At 41.0% G+C, this 26,772-nt stretch overlaps 1 protein-coding gene across 1 annotated transcript in view; it reads right to left on the bottom strand.

The window, feature by feature from the left end:
- LOC126412392 (transmembrane protein 184C) overlaps positions 1-15,864 on the bottom strand; it is an 85,428-nt gene extending 69,564 nt beyond the window's left edge. Inside the window, exons 1-2 of the mRNA XM_050081969.1 lie at positions 15,475-15,864; positions 9,872-9,908 (exon numbers count right to left, since the gene is read on the bottom strand). Of these exons, the coding sequence (XP_049937926.1) occupies positions 9,872-9,908; positions 15,475-15,737 (300 nt within the window). The 5' untranslated portion in view covers positions 15,738-15,864. The remainder of the gene's footprint in view (positions 1-9,871; positions 9,909-15,474) is intronic.
- Between the last annotated feature and the right edge of the window lie 10,908 nt (positions 15,865-26,772).

Below are 26,772 nucleotides of genomic sequence, written 5' to 3'. Positions count from 1 at the left end.
ATACACTAAGCAGATTCAGAAGGAGTAGGTTGCAGCTGTTATTTGGACATGAAGAGGCTTGTACAGGACAGAACAGCATGGAGAGCTGCATCAACCCAGTCTCTGTACTGAAGGCTACAACACCAACACCAACACCAACACCAACACCAACACCAACACCACCACCACCAACAACAACAACAAAAACAGATATTTTATCAAGAAATGTATTTATTTCTACAACTTAGTTATTGTATTTTTAAGCTTTTCTGTCACACGTACACAGTGAACAGCAAAACAAATTGTCCACGACTGTTTTACCTTCTTTACAAACGAAAGGAAGACAGTCAGGAGTTAATGTTTCATCAGCATTAGGATCATTAGAAGCATGAATGCAAATATGGATTTTACAACAATTTTTGAAGAAAACATTCTTGTGTCTGCTTAATCTGCTTTAGAGAAACTACAAAATATCTAAATCTGGGTGACCTGATTGTTATTTATACCCTACTTCTTCCTTCTGAAAGCCTGTTTGGTATTTCTTGTATTGTACCACCTTACTAAGAAGAAAGGGTTTACTACAAACAGAACACAACTGTTTCAATATTTTAATATCCTGTAGTGATGACAAGTGACAGCCACAGCAGATGTCAGAAGATCAGCTAATTATTTGGCAAATGTTAACAGGATTCACATGCTGGCCTCTGAAATTCCTTCTCCTTGCTGCAATGCAGAGTTCCATGACCTTAATTCTGTTGGTGTTTTATGCTTTTCCTTGTGTATTTGATCGCTTGGTTACCCACCAAAACTTGTGATTGTGTATATTGTGTGTTAGGGATTACATCAAATTTTATTGTTCATATGTTGAATGTGAAGGAAAGTGATTTATCACAATAAAGTGGTATTATAAACGACACATTGATACATATCTCATTCTTGCTATGACCAGAACACAATATCGAGTTTGCAAGCCCACAGACATGTGACAGAGCTGATCCTGATGTGATCACAGCTTGAAAAAATAAACCAGTGATATAGAAGTATTGCGGCGAACTTCCTTCGTGAATCATAAACTAGTGAAATGATGGACACACCAACAATATCTAGACTTTCAGTTCGGCTACCCCTGTTTTGGCCACACAGCTTGGCACTATGGTTCATGTAGGTAGAGGCAAGTTTCCTCCATGCTGACGTGAAACCAATTCCACAAAATTTGCACTGGTGTCTAGTAAACTGGACCACCACTACACAGCCAAGGTTCAAGACATTATAGTTTCACCTCTGAATATGGACTCTTGCAAAGCTAAAGGCTAAGTTAATTCAAAGGGTGTCCACTTTACAGGAAGAACGAGTGTGGCAGATTCTCATGCAGTACGGTATCAGCGACAGAAAACCATCCCAGTACCTTCGTCACTTAAGAAGCAAGGTTGACACATACATGGTGCCTGAGGCATTACTGCACACATTGTGGAGCAGCCGTCTGCCAGTGCAGGTGAAGGCCACTATAGCATCAAATATGGACACGTTGCTCGACGTCGCAGTGGACCTGGTGGACTGAAATCAGATTGTGATCATACCATCCCCCTGCCATGGTACTAGATGGCATGTAATAGCACCTCGGTGGTAACGTGAGTGGATTATGACAGTCTCATGAACAAGACCGATGTGCTAAGTAAGCAGATGGATGAACTTTTCTGTGTCCGCAAAGCTAGAGAATGGTTCTGCAGAAGATGGAGAAGTCGTTCCACAGCGAACTCCCCATCAGCCAATGACTCAGCCCAGGCAGACGTGTGTTGGTACCACAAGAAGTTTGGAGACCAGGTACAGAAGTGTACTGTGCTGCATACCTTGCTGAGTGGTAAACAACAGGCAGAAGTAGTCACTCCAGATAGTTAGTCATCGTCCTTGCATCTCTTGATCACAGATCGCAACACAGGATGCATGTTTTTAGTGGACACTGTTCTCACCTAAATATTTTGTCACAGACTCAGTTACACAAATACCAACCAGCTAGTTTATTTTGACTTTCCACGGCTAACAATATATCAACCATCGCAATGTTTGGAATGCAGCACACTGAGTTCGTCATGGGACTACAACATGCTTTGGCGTAAAATTTCACTATGGTGAATGTAGCCAAACCTATAATTGGAGCTGACTTTTTTTAGCGCATTATAGTCTGCTGCCAGACATCACAAATGCTCGTCTAACAGACAACATCACTGGTCTATCTGCCAATGGATTCTGTAAGAATGCGACATTATATGATGCCAAATTGATTCAGTCGAAGGGCTATGGGTACGTCAAACTTAGAACACTTTCCTGGAATCACGAGGCCTCCTGGGCCCCACAAAATATATGTCACAACATCACATTATGTCAACACTACCACAGACCCACTGACTTCATGCAGACCCATACATATTGCCCCTTATTGGTAAGCTGTTGCAAAGGTGCAAAGGCAGAAATTGATGCCATGTTGAAGGAAGGCATCAGTTGCCTGTCTAGCATATCTTGGCCATCACCCCTACATTTAGTACCAAAGAACAGTGTATGGCAGCCATGTGGTAATTACTGTGCCCTAAATGCTAGGTCAACACCGGACTGCTACCATGTTACTTTATTGAGGGATTATAATTATGCACTATTTGGGAAAAAGATTTTAACTTACAACACTGTGCAAGGGAATACACACATATTCTTGTAGTTGATAGAGATATTCCAAAAATTGACATTAAAATGCCGTTTGATATATGTGAAAGCATGTTTATGATGTTTCAATTGAGAAATGCTGCCCAGACATGTCAAAGATTTATAGATTGAGTTTCACAGGGCTTGCAGTATTGCTTTGCATATCTTGATGGAAGACTAATTTTTAAGCAACACCAGATGAACACAAACAGCACCTGATTGAGGTATTTAGATGCCTTGATAAATAAAGAATAATGTTGAACACCTCAAAGTGCTTTTTGGCCATCTTATATCGTCAGCCAGATCACTGACATTACTGGAGAAAGTTGAAGCTATTTTAAGCATTGCGGAGCCAGAAACTGCTAAAGAAGTACGAAGATTCCTGGGAGTTGTTAACTTTTACTGATGTCACCTACCTCATGTGGCAAACTCCAAGAGTCTCTTACTGCAGCTTTAGCTGGTCCTAATGTTAAAGGCAAAATGCCAGTGCAGTGGACCGAATCAACAGATACTGCGTTCAAAGCAGCTAGAAAAAGTATAGCAGATACAGCCCTTCTTGCACATCTGGCTTTAGAAGCACCTCTCTCATTCATAGTAGATACTAACCAAACTGCAATCAGTGCTACATTGCAACAGTATGTAGACGAGGCGTAGCAGCCTCTAGCATTCTTTTCATGAAAACTCTCTCTGGATCAGCAACAATGGAGTGTATACGATTGAGAGTTGTTGGTGGTTTATGAGTTCATTAAATACATTCATACACAGCTGGAAGCAAGAGATTTCATTGTTTGTACAGATCATGAACCCCTAATTATGCCTTTCGGAAAAATAATGATAAATGTTCCCTGAGAAAATACAGTCAACTGGAATTCATAGCACAATTCACCACCAATGTAAGGAATATATCAAAAACTAACAATGTAGTGGCAGCCTGCCTGTCCCAGGTGAGCAGTATCATTAAGACAGTTGACTTCATGCAGCTAGCACAAGCACATGATTCTGACAAGGAACTTCAGGATTTTTTAAAAAAGATACTGCATCTTATCTTCAATTTAGGCCTGTCGATGTTCCAGCCATAAGCAGCAAGTTGAATTGTAAGGTTCTGAACAGAAAAACTCATCCATTTGTTCCTTCAGCACTACACAAGCAAGTCTTTGAAATCTTACATAACTTATGCCACCCATGTGTGAAGGCAATAATTAAGCTAATTTTTGTATTTAATTTCTTGAAGGATGAATCTACAGCCAGTTCTGCACTTTTATTGACCTGTATAAAGTTAATTATTTACTGCAAGTTCATTTTAACAATAACATCACTATATGGTAAATCTATTTAATATAGCAGAATAGGTAGGTCAAGAGAGTTCAGTGACCTCGAACATGGACTAGTCATTGGATGTCACTCGAGTAACAAACTCATGATGGGCAGTTTAAGTTGCCCAAGTCAGTTGATGACGATTTGATTGTTAAGTGGAAATGTGAAGGAACAACCACAGCATATCTCATGTACTGATGGACAAGAACTGTTGAGGGTTGTGGTTGGTTGTAAAAAACTCACATGAAATCAGTGGAAGGAATCACTTGTGAACTACGAAGTGCTACAAGCAGTACAGCTAACACAATGACCGTTTGCAGGTAGTTAAAAAGAAAGGAGTATAATGATCAAGCAGTTACTCCTAACCCACGTATTTTTGCAATTGAAAGCTAAGTGACACTTGTGGTGATGCAAAGAGCAACAATACTGAACAGTGGATGATGGGAAATGAGTAATTTTGAGTGATGAATTATGCTGTATCCTCGGCAATTTGATGGAAGAGTTAATGTTTGGCAAATGTATGGAGAACATTACCTGCCATCATGTGTAGTTCCAATACCGAAGTGCAGAGATGTTACAGTAAGGGGGTGTTTCTTGTTGTTAGGGCATGGTCTCTGTATTGTGTTTGCTAAATGTGGAAGGATATGAAAACATCTTACAACACTGTACAATGTGTACAGTACAGAAACAGTTTGGAGATAATGACCAACCGAATCAGCAGGATGATGCACTCTTTTTATAAAGCAGTATCTGTGAGTCAATCGTTTGTAAAATTCCTGAAATGGACTGGCCTGCCCAGAGTCCTGACCTGAACCCAATGAAACATCTTTGGAACCAGTTAGAATGTCGACTTCACTCCGACCTCAGTGTGCAACATTATTAACTTCTCTGGTTTCGGCTCTTGAGGAAGACTGGGCTACCCTTCACCCATAGGCATTCAGATACCTTATCGAAAGTGTGCCCAGCAGAGTTGAAACTGTCATAAATGCAAAGGGTGGACACACCCTGTAGTAATGTCCACTAATAGGTGTCCAGAACCTTATGATCAAAAAGTATTTATACACAAGGTATAATCAAAATGTAATGTGTATTATTCTTTTTCTTAAAGAATCTTTATTTATTCATCAATGCCAACTTTGTCCTTTCAAAGTAATTCCAAACAGATTAACCCACTTGTGCCAGCACTTTTTCCGATCTTGAAAGCACTTCTGGAACTCACTTTTCATTATGGTGTCCAGCTCCTTCAGCAATTTTGTTTTTATCTCATCAATTGCAACAAAACTATGTCCTTTCGTGGTTCTCTCCAGTCTCAGCAATAGAATGAAGTCGCAGGGGGCCATGTCCGGCAAATACAATGGCTGATGTAACGTAATGGTTTTATTTTTTGTCAAAAAATCATGAACAAGCATTGTGGTGTGAGTAGGGGCATTATTATCATACAGTTTCCATGAGTGGTTGTGCCACAATTCTGGCCATTTTCTGCAGGTTGCTTCATGCAAGCAGTGCATAACTTGCAGCTAGTATTCCTTACTGACCGTATGACCATAAGGCTCGTGATGCACTGTCCCATTGTAATCGAAGGAAACGGTGAGAAAAAGCTTTACATGTGTTCAAACTTGTTGAATTTTTTTCAGTCTTGGATCTTCAGACAGTTTCCACTGGGACAACTGAGCCTCGGTTTCAATGTCATACCTGTATGCCCACATTTCTCCACCTGTTATAGCCTAAACTTTAGAAGTTTTGGATTGTTTTTGACTTAATTCAGCAATTCTGCAGCGATGTCTACATGACATCATTTTTTGGTCAAAATTCGACAGTTTCAGAACAAACTGCTGCTTACATCTTTCATGTCCAACAGATCCAAAAAATTGCTTGGCATGAGCCAAAGGATATGCCGGCATCATCAGCAACCTCTCTGATGGTGATTCAGAGATTTTACAGAACCACTTGCTTTAATTCTTCAACACTGTCATCAGTAATTGATGTGTTACGGCACCCAGGGTGGTACATTGGACACTCCAGTAAGTGGGGAGCACGGAAATCAGAGCAGTTTACACAGTTAGGTGGTGGCGTGCAAGGGCTCCCCACAAGAAGAGGGTAGCACGGTCACCACAGATGGGAGTGGCATCACATCACGAGGACATGTGGTCAAACTTGAGCCAACAGAAGCAATGCATGGGAGGTGGAATGTATGGTTTGACGTCGCATTTATATACAATTATCTTGACTTTCTCAGGCACGGTATCCCACTCAAATGCTAGTGTTTACACGATAGTCCTTAGGGCCTCTCTGGACATACCAGATGAAATGAACACCATGTCGTTCCAGATTGACCCCAAGTTCATCATCAGCCTAGAGGAGAAGGCCCCTATGGAAAATTACACTCTGTGTCATTTTGAGAGACTTGTGAGGAGTGGTATTCAATGTGATGTCTCCTAATGGCTGCAAGCATGGAGGGAGGCCAACTGACTGGCAGAAGTTGTCTTTATAAGGAAGGAGCCAGATCTCATCCTGCCTAAGGACTCAACTTCACTGAACATTTCCTCAATGTGTTCCACAAAGAAAAGGTGTTTCATGGTAGTAAAAGTCTCCCCATCAGTCCTGGTACAGATGAGGAACCATGGAAAGGGTTTCCCCCAAGTTAGCAAACCTGGCCCTCCTCCCAGGGGTAGCCAAGAGGGGAAAGGCAGAAACAGGAACTGAGACAGAAATATTCCTAGGGAGAAATGTCACCACAAAAGAGTGGCCAGAGTGTTCAACATGTCTCATGTGCCAAACGTCCATCCTGGTACCACCTATTCTGAACAGGGGCTCACTTCGTGAGTGCACCCAGCCATAACAATGGCCGCCTGGCAGGACGGTCGTTGCCAGGAGTTCCGATGCCTCAAAAAGATGGGCAACCACAGGCTTGCACAAGGGGTTCACAGCACAGGTACCAGTAGCATAATCCCTGTGGTGTCAGAGGGCTCAGAAAAATGGGTACATAACAGCCCCACCATACGGACTGGCTACTGATCTGGTGATCTAGCAAGACGGTAAAAGGGTTATGGCACGGAGAGGGTGAGGAGGAGAGGGTGAGGAGGAGAGGGTGAGGAGGAGAGGGTGAGGACGAGAGGGTGAGGACGAGAGGGTGAGGACGAGAGGGTGAGGACGAGAGGGTGAGGACGAGAGGGTGAGGAGGAGAGGGTGAGGAGGAGAGGGTGAGGAGGAGAGGGAGAGAAACCCATGCCAAAGACGCTAAGGAGAGAGTTCTTCCCCATCTGAATCACACTACAGATTTCAGATTTAGAGATGGATGTCAAACCTCTGAGGGCAACCAAAAAACAAAGGTGGAAGAGGAAGAGGAAACCACAAGATGAAGCGAAGTCAAAAGGATAGCCAGGCTGACATAAATAAGAACACCAAGACATATAAATGTAGGGCCAAAGGGAAAGGAAAAGGGCAGGGAAGGAGAAGGAACAGTAAGGTATACTAGTCCAGAAAATAAGAATGGCTGCAATAGCACAGGGATCCGTAAGCGCCACCCACGTACCCACAAAAGAACTGTGGGCCCCCTGCAGCAGGGGGAGGGGGGCATACAGTATCAAAGGCTGCATTATGGGATAGAACAAATGAGCATATCGACATAACTAAAAGTAAAAGTTAACCATTTTTCATTGGGAACATATGCATATGCTCATACAGAGCTCCATCAAAATCCGCAACAGTCATGTGGGAACCTTTTCTGAAACTTGACAAGGAATGGCCCTTAAGCTATTTTAAATATATAGAAGAAAAGTAAATAACTAATATACTGAAATGGAATATATTTTTATGATTTTGCCTCCCAGTGTCCTCTTACATTGTATGAACATTTTTAATAAGATGGAACAGTGGCACACACCTCCTTCACAACCTTCTTATGAGTGCATGACGTGTTTTGTGAATAGAGGACAATCAGCAGAGGCAGTGCAGTCTCATGGCTACCTCAGTCACCGGATCTCTCCGCCTGTGATTTTTACATGTGGGACAAACTGAAGGATCAGATGTATTCAAATAATCCTACAATAAAATTTATTCCACAGATTAGGGACATGACAGTATACAAATTATTAGTATTACAGAACTGTATATGCACTTTGACTGCCAGGCTTAAGAATGGTGTGAAGCTGTCACTTGGTGCAATTAGAGCTTCTAGATGATGTGGCACGGAATCCAAGATGTCCTGGATATGCTCTTGGGTAAGACACTGCCACATGGTTTGTACATGCAGCCATAAAACTCCAGAAGTGGTTACAAAAGGACAAGAATGAACATATTGCCACAGGGTCATATTCCAGACATGTTTGGCCAACTTTGACACGTGAACCTGCTGGCCAGGGAAGCAGTCATGCAGGTCATTCTTCAAAGAAGGCTCGCACATTTCTTGCCACATGTGGGCAGGTTTTGTCCTGTTGCAGTGTGACATGTGCAGCTGTCTGCAGGAGAGAAAAATGCCTCAGGCTCTAGAACTTCCTTATTGAGTGGCTGGTGTTCAGCTTTCTCTCAGTGCGTAGGATACAAGGATGTATGTTATAGCTAATGGCATTCACATTTGGCATTCATCCATTATGCCACTCGACAATGCAGTCTGTTCCACCGCATTCACCAGAGTAGCATGAAACATATACACAGCATCACAGTTGGACAAACTGAAGCACAACTCTTACAAAAAATTACATTCCACCACTCAGAATGCCAGTGATGTGTTCACATGCCCAAAGCAGTCTGAGGTGCTAGTGGTTTCTGGTCAGTAGAAGCTGACACTATGTCTTGCATGCCACCAGTCTAGCCCTCAGCACACGGTATCAAACTCTCGCCACACACACACACACACACACACACACACACACACACACATGTGAGCATATGTGAACCCATGCACGCGCACACACGTCACTGTCATAGCCTGTGGCTTGTATGAGCCACAGTGTCACAGTAAGATAAACCCATTTCCTAGAGACTAATCAGTCTGCCACATTTGAACTCACTGACATGCTGATATTACATCCTTTGACACTGGTAGTCATACCAGCACTTGCTCACTGTTTTCACTTTGTTTGACAATTTTGCACCTATTGTGTGTGCTGCAACAGTGATGTATCTGGTCACACAAAAGAGGTTACTGCGGGGCCAACATGTATGCCATCTCTCTGCAACCTTAATCACTTATTATGATTCCAATGTTCTGCACATACTCCAATTTTGAAGTGACTCAAAGATGATTACCTCCGGGTGCTCCAATTTTCACAAACAGTTGCGGCTGTGTGTGTGTGTATGTGTGTGTGTGTGTATGTGTGTATGTGTGTGTGTGTGTGTGTGTGTGTGTGTGTGTGTGTGTGTGTGTGTGTGTGTGGAGGGGGGGGGGGGGTGTCTTGCATGTCAATCTGAGCTAAAACTCCAGAGTTTCTAATTTACTACAATCTTTTACACATAGCAACAACTTTTTTCCAAGCACAATAAGGATAATTATACCTCTCATCACTGTGATGATTAACAATATAATCAACACACATGATGATGAAAATCTTATCTCTCTCCTTTTCAAAAGGCAAATAACACATCTGGTTCCTCCTAGTAACTTCTGAATTGTTTAAGAATGAAAAGTTACTTTGCGAATTAGGTACAGCAGTGGTTAAGACACTATTATTATTCATCAGGGAGGGTGGTTGAAGACCTCACTGAAATACCAGTGCCAAATTACAAAGAATTATCCAATTACATTTTTTGTGATGTTTTTTTTAAAATAGTTTCCCACTGCAATGGCTATCGTGTTATTGAGAAACAAAAAGTTCCAGGACTTTTTAGTTCAAATCCCAACATAGAAATTTGTGAGTTAGTCACTAAAACTGATTCCAAATATACTTACAGCATTCAGTGCATATATTGGAACCATCCATAGTATCCTGCAAACAGAAACAATGGAGAAGTAAGTTACATAAATTGAAACAAAAAAGCCAGAATGTAATTTACAGACAGCGACAGATACAGAGAAAGAAAATTACGCAAAACATACAACACTGGCAAATTATAGATGGAATACAAGCAACAGAACAAGTACACACCATCTCTCAATGTTTAGTGATGATAAAGCAACTGGTTTTAGGGCCCTAATTCCTCAAAAAAATTGAAAATGTGTCTTACATTAACCCAGTAGTCACTTAAAACAGTGGACATACCTCTAGCCAAACCATTTATTGCTCTCTTGTCATCACAAAAACAAGATTCAGTTAAAATATGGCACACTGTTGCAGAGTTGTCACATGTGGCACATTCTAGAGGAACTTTAGTAAGGTGTGCCTATTTATTTATTTATTTATTAATTACAGTGTAGCACGTTGCCTATGATTGAAGTACAAGCTGTATTCATTTGGACTCAAATTATTACTAATCAACAGACATTCCTTTCTCTGTACATTAGCATCCAATGATAGAAAATGGACTGTTAAAGTTAACACAATACTTCTTCCTAACCTTGCAAGTTTTTTACAATTAATGATGATTATGTCATACCCAACTATATCTACTTATTACTGTCCTACAACTTGTTTCCTTCATATGGGCAACTGACATATGCTATAACTAACTGAAATTGGTTAGGAATAGAATGACACCATTTTTTGTCTGCCACTGTTCACAACACATTCTGTCATGCCTTGGTCAGAAGGCATGTCCTACTGGTTCCTTGGGTCCTGAGGAGTTTTCTATGGTAGAATCTGCCTCTTCTGTTGTCTGCTGGCTCCACAGTTGCAAGAGATGACTCCCCTTTCCTGAAAGATTATCACTGTTGCTGATGAGGAGCGCAGCCACACACCATCTCACATCACTCTGGTTCTAGTTCCTTGGGCGGCAAAGATACAAACCACACCTGTGTTTCCACTCCAGTGCTATCGTTATGATTGCCGTGCGAGTACTATTGGCGGTTCATCTGCTGCAGCTGTTAACTCCATAAGGTTTTCCTTACACCCACCCAATGTGCAGCAGATAGGGGTTGAGTGATAAGATGACACGCTACCCAAGCCTTTTCCTCAAACAGCATCGGCAGTACTGTCCAAAGATCTGCCAGTTTGTCTTGCAACACAGTATATTCTTGATGTCAAGTCTTACATGATGGTTCAGTTCAGTTGTTGTCAACTAGTATCAGCAACATTGGCATACAGAGGACAACCCCCCCCCCCCCCCCGTATTTTCTGGTGCACCTTCTTCACTACAGGTATGTTCGTAAGTTTGACTGTGCCCCATTCCATGCCAGTAGGTGGCCTAAGGCCCATAACCTTGGGTATCATCCCATAGTTTCCATCATCGGAGGGGGGTCTTATTTTGGATTTAGTGTTTGCCCGTTTTCCGTCTGCCAATTAAATTCTGAAATTCGTAATTGATTTGTGCCTTTAGCCTATGTATCACCGTTTTTTTTTTCTTTTTTTTTTTCTTCTGGAGATTGAGTGAGCATATCCAAAGTATTACCTACAGTATCAAAAGCTTCTATCACCCACAGAAGTATTCCGCATTGGACCCTATTAACCACCTATGTTGGTGTTATTAGCAGAAGACTAGGTACCCAAGCACTCACACAGTATCCCATTACCACAGTTAGGATAGCCTTAATGATTCATTTTATTATTTGTCTTGGTAGTTTATAATCACAACTGGCTAAACCAATAATTCTGCTCATCTTGTACCGCCTCTCTTGCACAATTCTTCAATATGTGCATTATGATTTGTCGTTTGTCCAAAAAGGTGCCAAAGTATCTGGTGATAGACTTTCTCTTTAGGAACCTGCTGCTTAGTTTCATGATTGGGTGTCTTAACAGTTTTTAACAACACTTATGCAGCCTTCTGAAGTTAATTATGATGCAGTATGAAGCCACAGGTCACATGACAATATGAAACTTCCTGGCAGATTAAAACTGCGTGCCGGACCGAGACTCTAACTCAAGTCTCGGTCCGGCACACAGTTTTAATCTGCCAGGAAGTTTCATATCAGTGCACACTCCGCTGCAGAGTTAAATGGACACATGACAATACCTTACTTCAAGTACAGCTATAATGCTCTTATTTTGTTCCAGTACCTGGTCAAGCAAATCAGTTTAAGTGTTTATGTTCATTCTCATTCTCTTCCTGCAATTCTCTTTTCCATATACCAATAACTGACATTCACACCAGTTACATCATTGACTGCAAGGAGACCTTACACTGTGTCACTGCATTTGCTACTAAAACTGATTATGATGCATGTTAGTACCAGCAGAACAACCCTAATTACCAACAACCCTAATCACCATTTCTTCAAAGAGGTAGAAAGTGATGGTTCACTAGATTCCATGCAGAGGCTTGGAATAGGGCTGTAGGAAGTATGATACTCGGGACTGTAGTTACATATAATAACTAACAGGTTGTATGATTCCACAGAAATATATTTTGTTGTCTTACAAGGTAAAAAACATGTTGTCACAAACATCGATCAGAGCGAACTAACTGCAGGTCCAGAGAGGTTAGCTGAGCTACCTCAGGGCAGCGATATTGTTCCGGGTGACCCCATGGAGTTAAGTCCCCACAGAGCTATAAGTCTCCTTTGACTGCCTGAGACCTAAATGGTTTATACATCCAGCCTCTTTAGATACAACTTTCAAGCTGAAACTTAGATGGTACAAATGTAATCTGTATAGTAGTTGATGAAGACTTGGATGCATTGTTGTAGACAAGACCTGTCTGCATCCTAGACATCTCCTCCAATGATACACTTTAAAAATGCTTTGAGTGATCGAACTTTAAGGTTTTTGAAATGCTGGTAGCCATGAGAGACATCCGTAAAATATGAGACCCAACAATTTGACTGAATGATTAAAATGGAGCATGGTGGCACTAAAATATAATTCTGTTTTATGAAAATTGCAACAGAAACATATTATGTTATCAGTGAAAAATAAAAATTACTTTCTCCTATCCTCATATCAGTCTCTCGAAGAAGGGATCGGTTGGTAGGACATGTCCTGAGGCATCAAGGGATCACCAATTTAGTATTGGAGGGCAGAGTGGAGGGTAAAAATCATAGAGGGAGACCAAGAGGTGAATACACTAAGCAGATTCAGAAGGATGTAGGCTGCAGTAGGTACTGGGAGATGAAGAAGCTTGCACAGGATAGAGTGGCATGGAGAGCTGCATCAAACCAGTCTCAGGACTGAAGACCACAACAACAACAATCAGTCTCTCAAGTGTAACAGACAGGTTCTGAATGTAAATTGGGAGGAGCTGTAGAGTTTTGACATTCCAGAGTAACTATAACAAGTTCTTATCAATCCCACACAGACCTCTTCAAAAAGCTGGGTATTTTGACAAGTACTACACAATACATATATTCAGTAATGTCATTCATCATTAGCAAGAGTGAAAACTATTAAAAGTGTAGTAGGAATAAAAACAAGCTCTACAAAGACGTCAAGGGGCAATGAGAGTACAGAAAACAGTCATGAGTACAGGTACAGACGTATACAACAATCTGATGCAGCACATCAAATGTCATGTAGAGAATTTATGAGAAAATTAAGACTGAATTACCCAATTTCTATTATGCAACTGCTTTTATACCATTGAAGAATATCTTCACAGGTTAATTTAGAATTATAATTAGCACTGTAAAACAATAGAGTCAACCCATTTCATTGTACTGCACTTAGATTGAATTAAATGTATGTCTTTGACTTCTTTCCATGTCCCAGAGACCACACTCCCTTGGACCCATGGAATGTAAATAATGTAATGAAGCCTTCTGTAAAAACCTAAAACATCAACTGTTTCTTTTTTTTTATTTACTGATTTTTCCTCATCCATTATTTCTAGACTATGTTAATGAAACTTTCTTACTATACATCCACTCAGCTTTCTTCCATTCCCATCTGACATAAGGAATTCTGCTATGGGGAAACTCGCATAGGTTAAAGCCTGTATTTAAATGGTAAAATGAGACGCCATACACATTGTGGGACTAGTGCCATGGGTATCATGTAGACACTATTTCAAGGGAATTGGTATTATGACAGTCTCTTGCATGTATGTTTATACTGTAGTTACCTAATATACACTAAAGAAAGCGTGGTTAACTTTGATCTTAGGATGTCAAGAGACTAACATAAGACAACAAATGGACATGTAATCTATATGCCAAATGTCAGGTTTGCAAAGTACCACATCAGTAGTATGTGCCTTTGTCTTACATATTTTAACAAACTACCTAAAAATATCCACTTAGTGAATCTGAATAAATTTCAGATCACAATAATACAATGGATGAAGGGTATAGCATGTTATAAGGTGAAAGATTTTAAGTGTGTACAATAAATGACTGAATTTTGATTCTGGAGTACATTCCCTATATAAAATTATGAATTGTAATATTTTAAGAAGTTCTTAATGTGACATGTTGATTCATTTGGCATACCATATTAGATTTATGAACAAAGGTCAGTATGTATAACAGTGTGCATTACTATAGTTAATGCCTTTTTGTAACATAACTGAATAGTGTAATGTTAGAACTAAATGTATATAGCCTTTACATGGCAACAATAACTGCATGTCAACATGTTTAAAGCTGAATAAATATTCTCTTATAATGGTGTGGTCAGGCCTTGTGCAATACTGAGCTGTGGGTTCTGCCTGTTATATTTTATTAACATTGTGCAGAGAACCACTTAACTGTTACGGGCATTTTATTCACATATTCAGGAGCTGAAGTTTTTGCATTAGGCTTGATTATAACACTTGCATCATCAACAAAGAGAATAATTTATGATTCTTGAATCTATGGTAGCAGACTGAATACTGTTCCTTGGGTACATCAGCTGTGATTATTGGCCATTCTGAGGAAGCTATGCAATCCCTGAATTTCATAATGTGACACAGTGCATTATTTTTATTAGACTGGATGAAACCCAGTAATCAGGAAGTGGTCACATACCACAATACTAGAGCTGCTCTACGAAAATACAATGGACTGCTCATTCAAATGATTTTCATAAGTCACAGAGAATATCAGCTACTAGTATTCTGTCATTTACGTTTTGTATAATCTACCTGAAATTGGCACTCACAGTTTGTTTATGTGGGGTACCAGTACACTGTAATCAAGTAATTGTAAGCAAATGGGAGACTGCTGTAAGGCCTTAAAAACCTGCACTGAGTATGCTATGTTTCAAAATGGTACAGGCCATTAAGCTGCATTACTAAACATACCTACTTCCAAGAAAGACCCAGAACAGTTGTCTAGGTCATAGATATTACTTTAAAATAATAAAAATTATCAGCCCCAGTTCAATTATTACAGTTTTATGATGGTAAAAACTATCCAAGTTGCTCACCTGGCATTTTGAAACTACGGATTAGGTTTGACATTACAAACGTGTAAGATCTTACTTGCAGTTCGTTATTGTCTTCCATTCATTAGGTGACAGGAGACGTTTGTAAACACAGACTTACCTGATAATGTGCTTCTGTAGATGCGGTTTTGTGTAAAATACCATATGCTGAATGATTTCCCATATCGAGATGGGTAAGGCCATTAATGCAAAGACTCCACCAACGAGTGTCCCTTGGTCTTCCTTCGTGAAACCATTGTTCATAGCATTTACAACAAGTACTGGTAGTACTACAACTATTACAAGAACATAAATAACCACTACGACAGGTCTTATCCACATCCGCCATTTCTGAAAGAATTCGCGGCACGACTCCCCACACATTTTTCGCTATCATTACATACACAGTAGCAACCAAATATCGAGCAACTTCAAATGTCAAAGTATTATCCGCAGCTGACTGCCATCCGCCATAGCTAATGTCGACAAACGAAGTTCAACAACGCTTCACCCGATTTACAGAATCAGCGTCAGATGGCGACACCGAAGTACTTAGCATTTGATTGATTACGCGGGTTTTTTAAGAACCACTCCGCACAAGACGTGTACGTATGTCGTCCGCAAAAGAGACGGAGGATTTTCTGTATGGGCTATTTCTCGCAGTATGCTGAATTGGTTTGGACGCTGTAAGTTAGCCATTATTCTTTACTGTCCATTTTACTGTTGCTGTTTTTGTGGCCTTAACAGGCCATACTGGGGTGCCGCCGAGATGTGCCTGCGCGAAGAGTGCAGGCATATTGGTGGCACGAAGACTGACTGAAATAAAAAGAAGAAGGACGGTCTAAGAATTAACTGTCTATTGCTAACACGGGTGGTACGAAGACTGACCGAATAAAAAAGAGGAAGGACGGTTTAAGAATTTACCGTCTACTGTTAACACAGTGCACTTCGTTCACACTGCTGTCACCTGCATAGTTCGCTCATGTTTAACAGTGGAGTTCTTATTGCTACTTAAGGGGCTCCGGAACGCCCTATACTTGCAATGTTAAAATAACGCTTATAAATTACATCTTTCATCACAAAGTATTTGAGGTAGGAAGTTGAACTTTTTACAGATTATTTATTGGAATATGGGCAACAACTTAACACAGGGATTTTACAAAATTTTAGTTCAGTTATTAAAGATGATTTTTTTTTCAATTGTAATGAAAATTCACAACATTTTTTTTGCAATTTTTTATTTATATATTCAAAAATATAGTTTTTTTTGGAAAAAGGCTGTGTAAAATTATCCAGAAGGTACTGTGTAACATTTACTGAAAGTTTGAAACAAATATGTTTGGAAGATCCTTAGAAAACATGTAATTAGTATGAGAAAATAAAAGTTTTGGGAATCGAGCGACAAAGATTGGATTAACTTTTTAGTGCATTCCAGGTCCATAGGATGGATTATCTTCATCCTCTGCAAACTCCTCCTCCAGCTTCCTCTTGTACCTCCTCCTGTTCACTCTTGTTTGTATTTCTAGACTCTTTACAGCCCTGTCTGCAGCCCGAAGGCGTTCCTTGTCTAAAGCAAGCATCGCTCGTTGTTGTGTTCGTAGATTTTGCTACCATTTTCTTCAGTTGCAGTTACTGCAACACTGTTCCAAAAGGTGGTCATGTATGAACACTTATCACATTTCAGTTGTATTTCAATAGCAAGTCCTACGTGCTTTATTATGGAGAGTTCCAGACCAACTTCACTACAATGAATACATCTTACACAGTTTGAAAAAATTCCTTTGAGTACCGACATATCAAATATTTCATTCACATCCGATTCGCCCATAAAACATTCATAGTTTTCACTCATTGAACCAAGCTTCTTCTGTGAAGTATTTTCTTTCCCACTTTGACTGCTATGGGCAGGTGTACTTGAGAGATTAGGTTCACTCACTTGGTTATCGTCTTTATTGTTTACAGTAATAACACATACCTTTGGCTTTCCAACATTTCTCATTTTCTTAAAAGCCTTCAGAGGATTTCTAATAACTTTACTTTTACTCATTATTATACTTCAACAAGCCGGCCGAAGTGGCCGAGCGGTTAAAGGCGCTACAGTCTGGAACCGCACGACCGCTCCGGTCGCAGGTTCGAATCCTGCCTCGGGCATGGATGTGTGTGATGTCCTTAGGTTAGTTAGGTTTAAGTAGTTCTAAGTTCTAGGGGACTTATGACCACAGCAGTTGAGTCCCATAGTGCTCAGAGCCATTATACTTCAACAAAACAGAGACTCAAGAAACAGAATGAATTACGAATATTTTCGAGATAAAGACAGAGTAAATAAACATGAAACAATCGACAATCACACGAGCGATATATATTGAACCATCACAGGTTAGCCACAACACATACTTTATCTCACATCACTACAATGTACCTGATGAACACGGACGTTAATAGTAACACCATTTGACAGCAGTTTAACTGCGCCACAGTGGGTCACGCCCATGTAGAACACATTTCAAAAAAAATTTAAAAATAGTTGTAGTCTTCGGAATAGAATAAATTATATATCTATTAAAAGGTGATAGTCTGCAGATTCAGAAAACGCAAAAAAGTAAAAATTGAACTTTTCATGATTTTGAGCCTTTCCGGAGCCCCTTGACCATGATGTAGGTTCTCAAAGGTCGGTGAATGGATGCTGAAGCCAATGTGTTACTTGAGCGAAGGGTTCCGATTTGTTCAGGTCTGCGCCGGATGATGACTGGAGCGAGATTCGAGGACCGCGAAGAGAGTGTGATATTCGCTATTTTTGGCTTAATTAAAACAGCAAATTCAGCCAGAAGGCAAATACTTGTTTATAAAGAATGATTAATATATAATAAGGCGTCGCATGGCGACGGTGGAATTTTCTAGATAATGTAATTCGTCGTCTTTGGGCGGCAATAAAAACAGAAAAATACGGATAGATATACGATCCTTCACTATTTTGTTCGCTGGAGAACAAATGAAGCCTGGAGCGCTAAGAAGACTTTTACTGTTTTTCTCGAGTAAGACGGACGCAGATTTGTGGCGGTCTGATCTAATTATTTTTACTAAATAAATAAAAACGTGTTCCGTCTAAGTTTTGAGTGAAGTGTAGGAAGAAGAACTGTTGTAACTTACCGTGACGAAGCACGAGCGACTCAAGAGGACAATGGCTATATAAAAGAGCGCTCAATGGACATGATATGGACATAAAAATCTACCGTCATTGTAGTATTAAGCTTAAGGTACGATATATGTTTTAGTTATAATAAATATTTGTTCTGGGAATACTGAATCATTTAGCAGTGCTCATTTCTATTATCTCCTCAGTATTATTTTCATTTTAATTATGCATTTTGCTAATATTACAGACACCAAGATCAGCAGTCCAATGTGCGTGTTGCATTGATAAAAAGAAAACTGTTTTATCGTCTTCTTGCATCAGCTTTAATATTGAATTTCTCTTTTGTGTGATGTTACAGTTGTTTTTGCGCCCTTAAGAACTTCCTGGTCCCTTAGGAAATTTTTTTTGTCATAACAATAACTTCACAACCGGGTATGATCGTATCTACGATCATGAAGTAATTAGAAAGACGATAACGCAACTTCTTAATCAATAGCACGCTAGTTGTGACTGCCTCAAGCCACGCGAAACCGCAAGTAAAAACTATTCACATCTCATAATGCAATATTTTATGACAATGGTCAATCCATGATTCTTACGCCAATTGTGATTGATAAAACAGTTAGTTAAATCTCAATTTCCAACTTTCCATTGAATAGCAACATCACTTCTATTTTGTAACATCACACTGAACACATTTCAAAAAAAATTTAAAAATAGTTGTAGTCTTCGGAATAGAATAAATTATATATCTATTAAAAGGTAATAGTCTGCAGATTCAGAAAACGCAAAAAAGTAAAAATTGAACTTTTCATGATTTTGAGCCTTTCCGGAGCCCCTTGACCATGATGTAGGTTCTCAAAGGTCGGTGAATGGATGCTGAAGCCAATGTGTTACTTGAGCGAAGGGTTCCGATTTGTTCAGGTCTGCGCCGGATGATGACTGGAGCGAGATTCGAGGACCGCGAAGAGAGCAAGCAAAAGAAGGCGAGGACCATATGAAATTTACTTGCCCCTCCAGCGATAATACCCTTGCGGTTCCCAAGTTTAGTTTGGAAAGATCAGATATGCAAATAAAAATTCAGGAACAAGCAGGAATATCAAGTAAATCATATTACGGGAGTTGTTAGTCGTTGTGTGTATAGACAGCTACTCTCTGTGTGTATATCTAGATCAATGGTTCTCAACCTGGGGTAATTACCACCTGAGGGCCAAAATTTACTTTTTATATTTTCTGAGGGATAAGAAGTAAACGATTCGATTCTGTTTCAGTCGTGAAACTAAATTATTTTCAAAAGATCATTACTATTATCACAATTGTGTAAGACTCTAATAGTGATTATATAATTTATCATCAGTTACTTTTTGTCAGTTAGTGGCATTAATCCGGTGGAGGTTACAGGTTCCTCACGTGGTCCACCCACTAACACGTATGTTGTGCCTTGTCTCGTAGACAGCTGATGACAAAAGTGAGGCATTCGCACAGGAAATGCTAAATATCTCAAGAAAATGTGTTTTCCAGTTTGTAAAATAGTACCTACAGTCTTTCAGAAACTGCTTTACTGTCGCTTCAAGACAGGAAAATGAGTTAATTGACAGCACGACACAGCAGTAACTAAATTAGGCCGTACGCAGTATTATTACACTGAAGCGCCGAAGAAACTGGTATAGGCATGCGTGTTCAAATACAGAGATATGCAAACAGGCAGTTGTTAGATCGGTTACTGCTGTTACAATGGCAGGTTATCAAGTTTTAAGTGATTTTGAACGTGGTGTTACAGTCGGCGCACGGGCGAAGGGGCACACCACCTCCGACGTAGCGATGCAGTGGGGATTTTCCCGTACGACCATTTCACGAGTGTACCGTGAATATCAGGAATCCGATAAAACATCAAATCTCCGACATCGCTGCGGCCGGAAAAAGCTCCTCCAAGACTGGAACCAACGACGACTGAAGAGAATCGTTCAACATGGCAGAAGTGCAACTCTTCCGCAAATTGCTGCAGATTTCAGTGCTGGGCCATCAACGAGTGTCAGCGTGCTAACCATTCAACGAAACATCATCGATATGGGCTTTCGGAGCCGAAGACCCACCCGCCTACCCTCGATGACTGACCGACACAAAGCTTTACGCCTCGCCAGGGGCCATCAACACCGACATTGTACTGTTGATGACTGGAAATATGTTGCCTGGTCGGTTGAGCCTCATTTCAAACTGTATCGAGCAGATGGACGTGTACGGGTACGGAGACAACCTCACACGTGAGGAATATTCCAGAACTGATCGCACGAATGATTTGTAAGCAATCTCTTTTGTAGACTGATTGTATTTCCCCAGTGTTCTACCAATAAACCGAAGTCTACCATCTGCTTTACCCACCACTGAACCTATGTGATCATTCCATTTCATGTCCCTAAAAAGTGTTACACCAAAGTATTTGTATAAGTTAGCCGATTACAACAGTGACTCATTGATATTACAGTCACAGCATACTACGTTTTTTCATTTTGTGAAGTGCAAAGTTTTACATTTCTGAACTTTTAGAGCTGGTTGCCAATCTTTGCACCACTTTGAAATCTTATTAAGGTCTGACTGAAGATTTATGCAGCTTCTCTCAGATAGTACTTCATTACAGATAACTCCATTATCTGCAAAAAAGCCTGATTTCACTATTAATATTGTTTGGAAGGTGATTAATATACAACATGAACAGCAATGGTCCCAACACACTTCACTGAGACACACTCAAAGTTACTTTTACATCTGACGACGACTCTCCATCCAAACAATGCATGCTGTGTCGTCCCTACCAAAAAGACCTCAAACCAATCATAAATTTCACTTGATACTCCATTGGATGTGGTACTGAGTCGAATGCTTTTCGGAAATCAAGAAATGCGGCAAGAACGTGCTTGCCCTGATCCAAGGCTTTCAGTATGTCATATGGGAAAAGCGCGGAATTTGTTTCCTATAAGGAAGCTCCTGTGTCCGTTTCATCAGCGTGATTTTTTTCTAGCAATTCTTCATTTGTACCGCTATCGTCCCCTGTGCGGCGGCGTTTGTTACAGTAAGATGGTATTGTGCTTGGCAACGTTCCTCTGTGCTAATGGCGGGAAAATCTCTTTGGTAAGATCATTTCCTTCGGTAACTGACGTACTGTATCGCAGTTATATCTCTCCCACTGTCTGGTTTAGGGTTAGGACATCTCCCAACGTCAACTTTTGACGTTGTTGCAATGTACAGGGTGTACATAAAGTCCGGGAACATTTCCTGAAGCAGCTATCCCCTTCAGCAGCACGGCCGATCCATCGATACGGCAGCTCAGTATTCAGGTACCCACGGACATCACAATGAAAATGGGGTGGAGCCCCATCCTGCTGAAAGATGAACGGAGAGTCCGATTGCATTTGAGGCGTCAGCCATTGCTGCAACATGTCCAAGTAGGAATATTCAATGACACTGCTCTCGATGAAGATGAATGGCCTGTACAGTTTTCGATGTGGCAAAAAAAAAAAAAAAAAAAAAAAAAGCCTTTGGGGGAATCACGCTCAAATTCAATGCTTTCGTGTGGATGCTTTGTACCCCATATTCGACAATTATGCCTGTTCACTTTCCAATTAGTGTGAAAAGTGGCTTCGTCGCTAAAAATTAAGCGATCAACAATGCCATCCCCATCCTCATTCAATTGTTGCAACTGCGAGTAAAACTCAAAACGCTTGTCTTTGTCGTCGTCATTGAGCTTCTGCACTAGCTCAAATTTAAGTGGTTTCATAGACAGCTTCTGTCGCAGGACTTTCCACACTGTCCTTGGAGCCATTTCGAGTTCACGGGATGCGCTCCACATCACCTCACTCACACTGGGACGTCCGCTTCTCTTCGCTGGGCACAAGCAACCCGTCGTAACAAATTTGTTGTGCCAGTGGTAAATGACCTTCCTTGTTGGTGGCTTCTTACCGTACTTGATTCTAAACATCCGTTGAACAGTTGTAGCACACTTGTTTTAGTCCAACTCCAACACACAGAAAGTTCGCTCAGCACCTGAACTCGCCATGTTTGCAACTAGCGCTGCCTATCGGCAAATTACCAAGCTACGCTGTGCCGGTATACATAAAAAATATAAAAAAAGACTTTCAGGGTTCGTCTTCAAAATGACATATGTATGATATCTATACAATGTTTGGTTCTTGTGTAAAAAATAATTTAAAGTGTTCCGGACTTTATGTACATCCTGTATTTTTAAGCACAAAAACTCGTCTGGGGCAGCCACCACGTAGGTGATCACTCTCGTTACATATATAGCAAGTTCCTACATGTCCGTTGTAAATTACGTGCATCTGATACCCACAAATCACAGTATACGAGGGAATGTTAATGTCAAATGAACGAACCCTGCTATAGTATTGTAATTGTGTTGGCTTTACCATTTCTCGTTTCTGATTTGTTTGATGTCACCGTATTTTACAAGGACGTCTTTTAGAAAGTAACTGTCAACTTCCGCCGGCCGAAGTGGCCGTGCGGTTCTAGGCGCTACAGTCTGGAGCCGAGCGACCTCTACGGTCGCAGGTTCGAATCCTGCCTTGGGCATGGATGAGTGTGATGTCCATCAGGTTAGTTAGGTTTAATTAGTTCTAAGTTCTAGGCGAGTGATGACCTCAGAAGTTAAGTCGCATAGTGCTCAGAGCCATTTGAACCTTTTTTTGTCAACTTCCGATGGCCAACTGAAAAATCGAACCCGTTTAAATTCTATATCGGCATTTCCACTGTACTCACTGGTTGACCCTGATTCCGGAGTTCTGCTTTTCCTCTCGTTTTCAGCACAACTTTACGGGTTAAGACACTTTACCCAAAAACAGTACTGGCCATGTCATAGTACGCCGTGTGGATCTGGTCCGAGGTGATGCAATGATATCATCAATGCGTTCATAAATTTACGGGGAACTGGATTGCACATTTCTAGATGCCTTTTCGAGCTCAAAACACATGGTACTTTCGCTGGGAACCGTTCTAGCCATATCTGTGTACAAAAGCACTCGAGACCACTAGCAGTTAAACTAAGATGACCATATTTTCTTCGGACAAAAGTGGGACTTTCATACATTTTCTTGGCCAAAAAGTGGGACAATTTTTATTTCTCGTTAAATATCACTTTTAATGCTAACATTTCTTCTTCCTGTGCAAATATAGCCTTCACTGATATTTGTTTGTGTGTGTGTGTGTGTGTGTGTGTGTGTGTGTGTATACAAAACCAAACAAAGAATGGAAAGACTGGAAAGAAGTAAATATCAAGTTTTCAGAAATTTACTTATTAAGAAATGTAACATTTATAACACAGAATGTGGAAAGACATACAGTAACAATCACTACAAAAAAAGTTCTTCGTGAACACAAGGAATTTATGGTTTTGTGGATTCCACACTGCAATCATATTTCTTCGAAGATGAAATTTCATTCATCAACTCAGGTTTGCCTAATAGGTATGAATAGAATTCAGTGCAACGGTATTTACTGAAGTTTAAACACGTCAGTAAAATACACTTAACGCTCCTCGCCGTAAATCTATTCCTCTCATCTGTCCACTGTGACGATAGTAAGCTGAAAACGCTTTCAACATTTGCATTGTGGGCAGGGAGTGAAAAGAAGTACTGCGCTATATTAAGCGATTCTCTGAACTGTTCATTACACTGGCAAGATCTGAAAAACCTACACCATTTTTCATGTGCCATCAACTGATTCCATTGTTCACTGTCTGTTTCCACTTGTTGTTTTACAAATGACTGTATATGAACTATTTCATCAAATAAGAGGCTGTCATTTATTAGAATGCCCTTTTCATTTAGCCACGTTAAAGTATTTTCAACTACTGACAATTCTGGTGGTTCTGTGAGCATCATCCATGAGAATACAGAAAACTCAGCTATTCCCTGTAAACATGAGGATAAATAGTCTACTGAAGCATCATAAAACGTTGATACTGCTATGTCAAATTTCTTAACAGACTGGTCATCACAATCATTCAGCAGTGTTTTTACACTTAGTGGTACAAAATGTTCATGTTTCCTTGAATTTAGACTTGTCAAAACTTTATTTAACACTGCTAATAATTCACATATGGAATTATTCTGTTTCCCAATGCTCAGAATGGATTGTTGGAAAACACTCATTTGTAAATGTACAAAAAGTAAATAACATTCATTTATAGGATCACTGAAAAAACTCTTTAAGATTGCAGGGCACTTTGAGCTAGACTGTGACAAAAAGTAGCATTTCAAAGGTTCATACATTTTCAAGATCCTTTCTATGGCTGGCAACAATGAAAGCCACCTTGTTTTGAAAAGGGAAAATAAATTTTTGTAAGTGACACCAACAAATTCACAGAATTCAGTGAGTTCTGCAACACGAATAGAAAAAATATGAAAATGGTTATACAACTTCATGACAATGCAGTCAATGTCAACAGGTAAAACATCACAAGCACTTTGAAGTGTGTTATGAACAACATATGCTGGACAACATATGCCAACAATGTTAGAGTTTTTTAATTTTTCTTTCAGATGTGTGAAAACATTATTACCCTCTTTCTTCATTAACTCCCGAATATTACAGTTACTATTGTCTGCACCAAATGCAACACACTTTGAGAGACTGTAAAACATGAGAAAGATAATTGGAAATTGTTTCGGACTTTTCGTTTTGCAATTCATCAAGATCAAGCAGTTTCGTCTGCAGTCCACCCTCACTTACAGAAAAATACTGAACTATCACAGGAAAAATTTTCTGATGCCCATGGTTGCTAGCAGCAGTAGATATTGAAAAGTATTTTGCACTGTTTACAGCAGCTATTACCTGTTTCTGGGAATGCGGAGCTATAACATTGTTGATAATTGCTTCACACTTTGTTCTTCCACACGAAACATTTTCTGCAACCTTAGAATCAGGAAATTTTTTTTGTTTAGTTGAACACTGCAGTCATTAGAACGATAGCTTTGGTGGTGTTTAACAACATGGAATGACAGGGTTCCTTCTGCTGCAGCTACGTTTTTCTGTTCCTGTGTATTTGAAGCTACAAAATACACTCCTGGAAATGGAAAAAAGAACACATTGACACCGGGATGTCAGACCCACCATACTTGCTCCGGACACTGCGTGAGGGCTGTACAAGCAATGATCACACGCACGGCACAGCGGACACACCAGGAACCGCGATGTTGGCCGTCGAATGGCGCTAGCTGCGCAGCATTTGTGCACCGCCGCCGTCAGTGTCAGCCAGTTTGCCGTGGCATACGGAGCTCCATCGCAGTCTTTAACACTGGTAGCATGCCGCGACAGCGTGGACGTGAACCGTATGTGCAGTTGACGGACTTTGAGCGAGGGTGTATAGTGGGCATGCGGGAGGCCGGGTGGACGTACCGCCGAATTGCTCAACACGTGGGGCGTGAGGTCTCCACAGTACATCGATGTTGTCGCCAGTAGTCGGCGGAAGGTGCACGTGCCCGTCGACCTGGGACCGGACCGCAGCGACGCACGGATGCACGCCAAGACCGTAGGATCCTACGCAGTGCCGTAGGGGACCGCACCGCCACTTCCCAGCAAATTAGGGACACTGTTGCTCCTGGGGTATCGGCGAGGACCATTCGCAACCGTCTCCATGAAGCTGGGCTACGGTCCCGCACACCGTTAGGCCGTCTTCCGCTCACGCCCCAACATCGTGCAGCCCGCCTCCAGTGGTGTCGCGACAGGCGTGAATGGAGGGACGAATGGAGACGTGTCGTCTTCAGCGATGAGAGTCGCTTCTGCCTTGGTGCCAATGATGGTCGTATGCGTGTTTGGCGCCGTGCAGGTGAGCGCCACAATCAGGACTGCATACGACCGAGGCACACAGGGCCAACACCCGGCATCATGGTGTGGGGAGCGATCTCCTACACTGGCCGTACACCACTGGTGATCGTCGAGGGGACACTGAATAGTGCACGGTACATCCAAACCGTCATCGAACCCATCGTTCTACCATTCCTAGACCGGCAAGGGAACTTGCTGTTCCAACAGGACAATGCACGTCCGCATGTATCCCGTGCCACCCAACGTGCTCTAGAAGGTGTAAGTCAACTACCCTGGCCAGCAAGATCTCCGGATCTGTCCCCCATTGAGCATGTTTGGGACTGGATGAAGCGTCGTCTCACGCGGTCTGCACGTCCAGCACGAACGCTGGTCTAACTGAGGCGCCAGGTGGAAATGGCATGGCAAGCCGTTCCACAGGACTACATCCAGCATCTCTACGATCGTCTCTAT

The sequence above is a fragment of the Schistocerca serialis genome, chromosome 7 (genome assembly GCF_023864345.2).
Source record: "Schistocerca serialis cubense isolate TAMUIC-IGC-003099 chromosome 7, iqSchSeri2.2, whole genome shotgun sequence".
NCBI classification, from domain to species: Eukaryota; Metazoa; Arthropoda; class Insecta; order Orthoptera; family Acrididae; genus Schistocerca; species Schistocerca serialis.
This window is presented reverse-complemented; position numbering and strand designations above follow the sequence as displayed.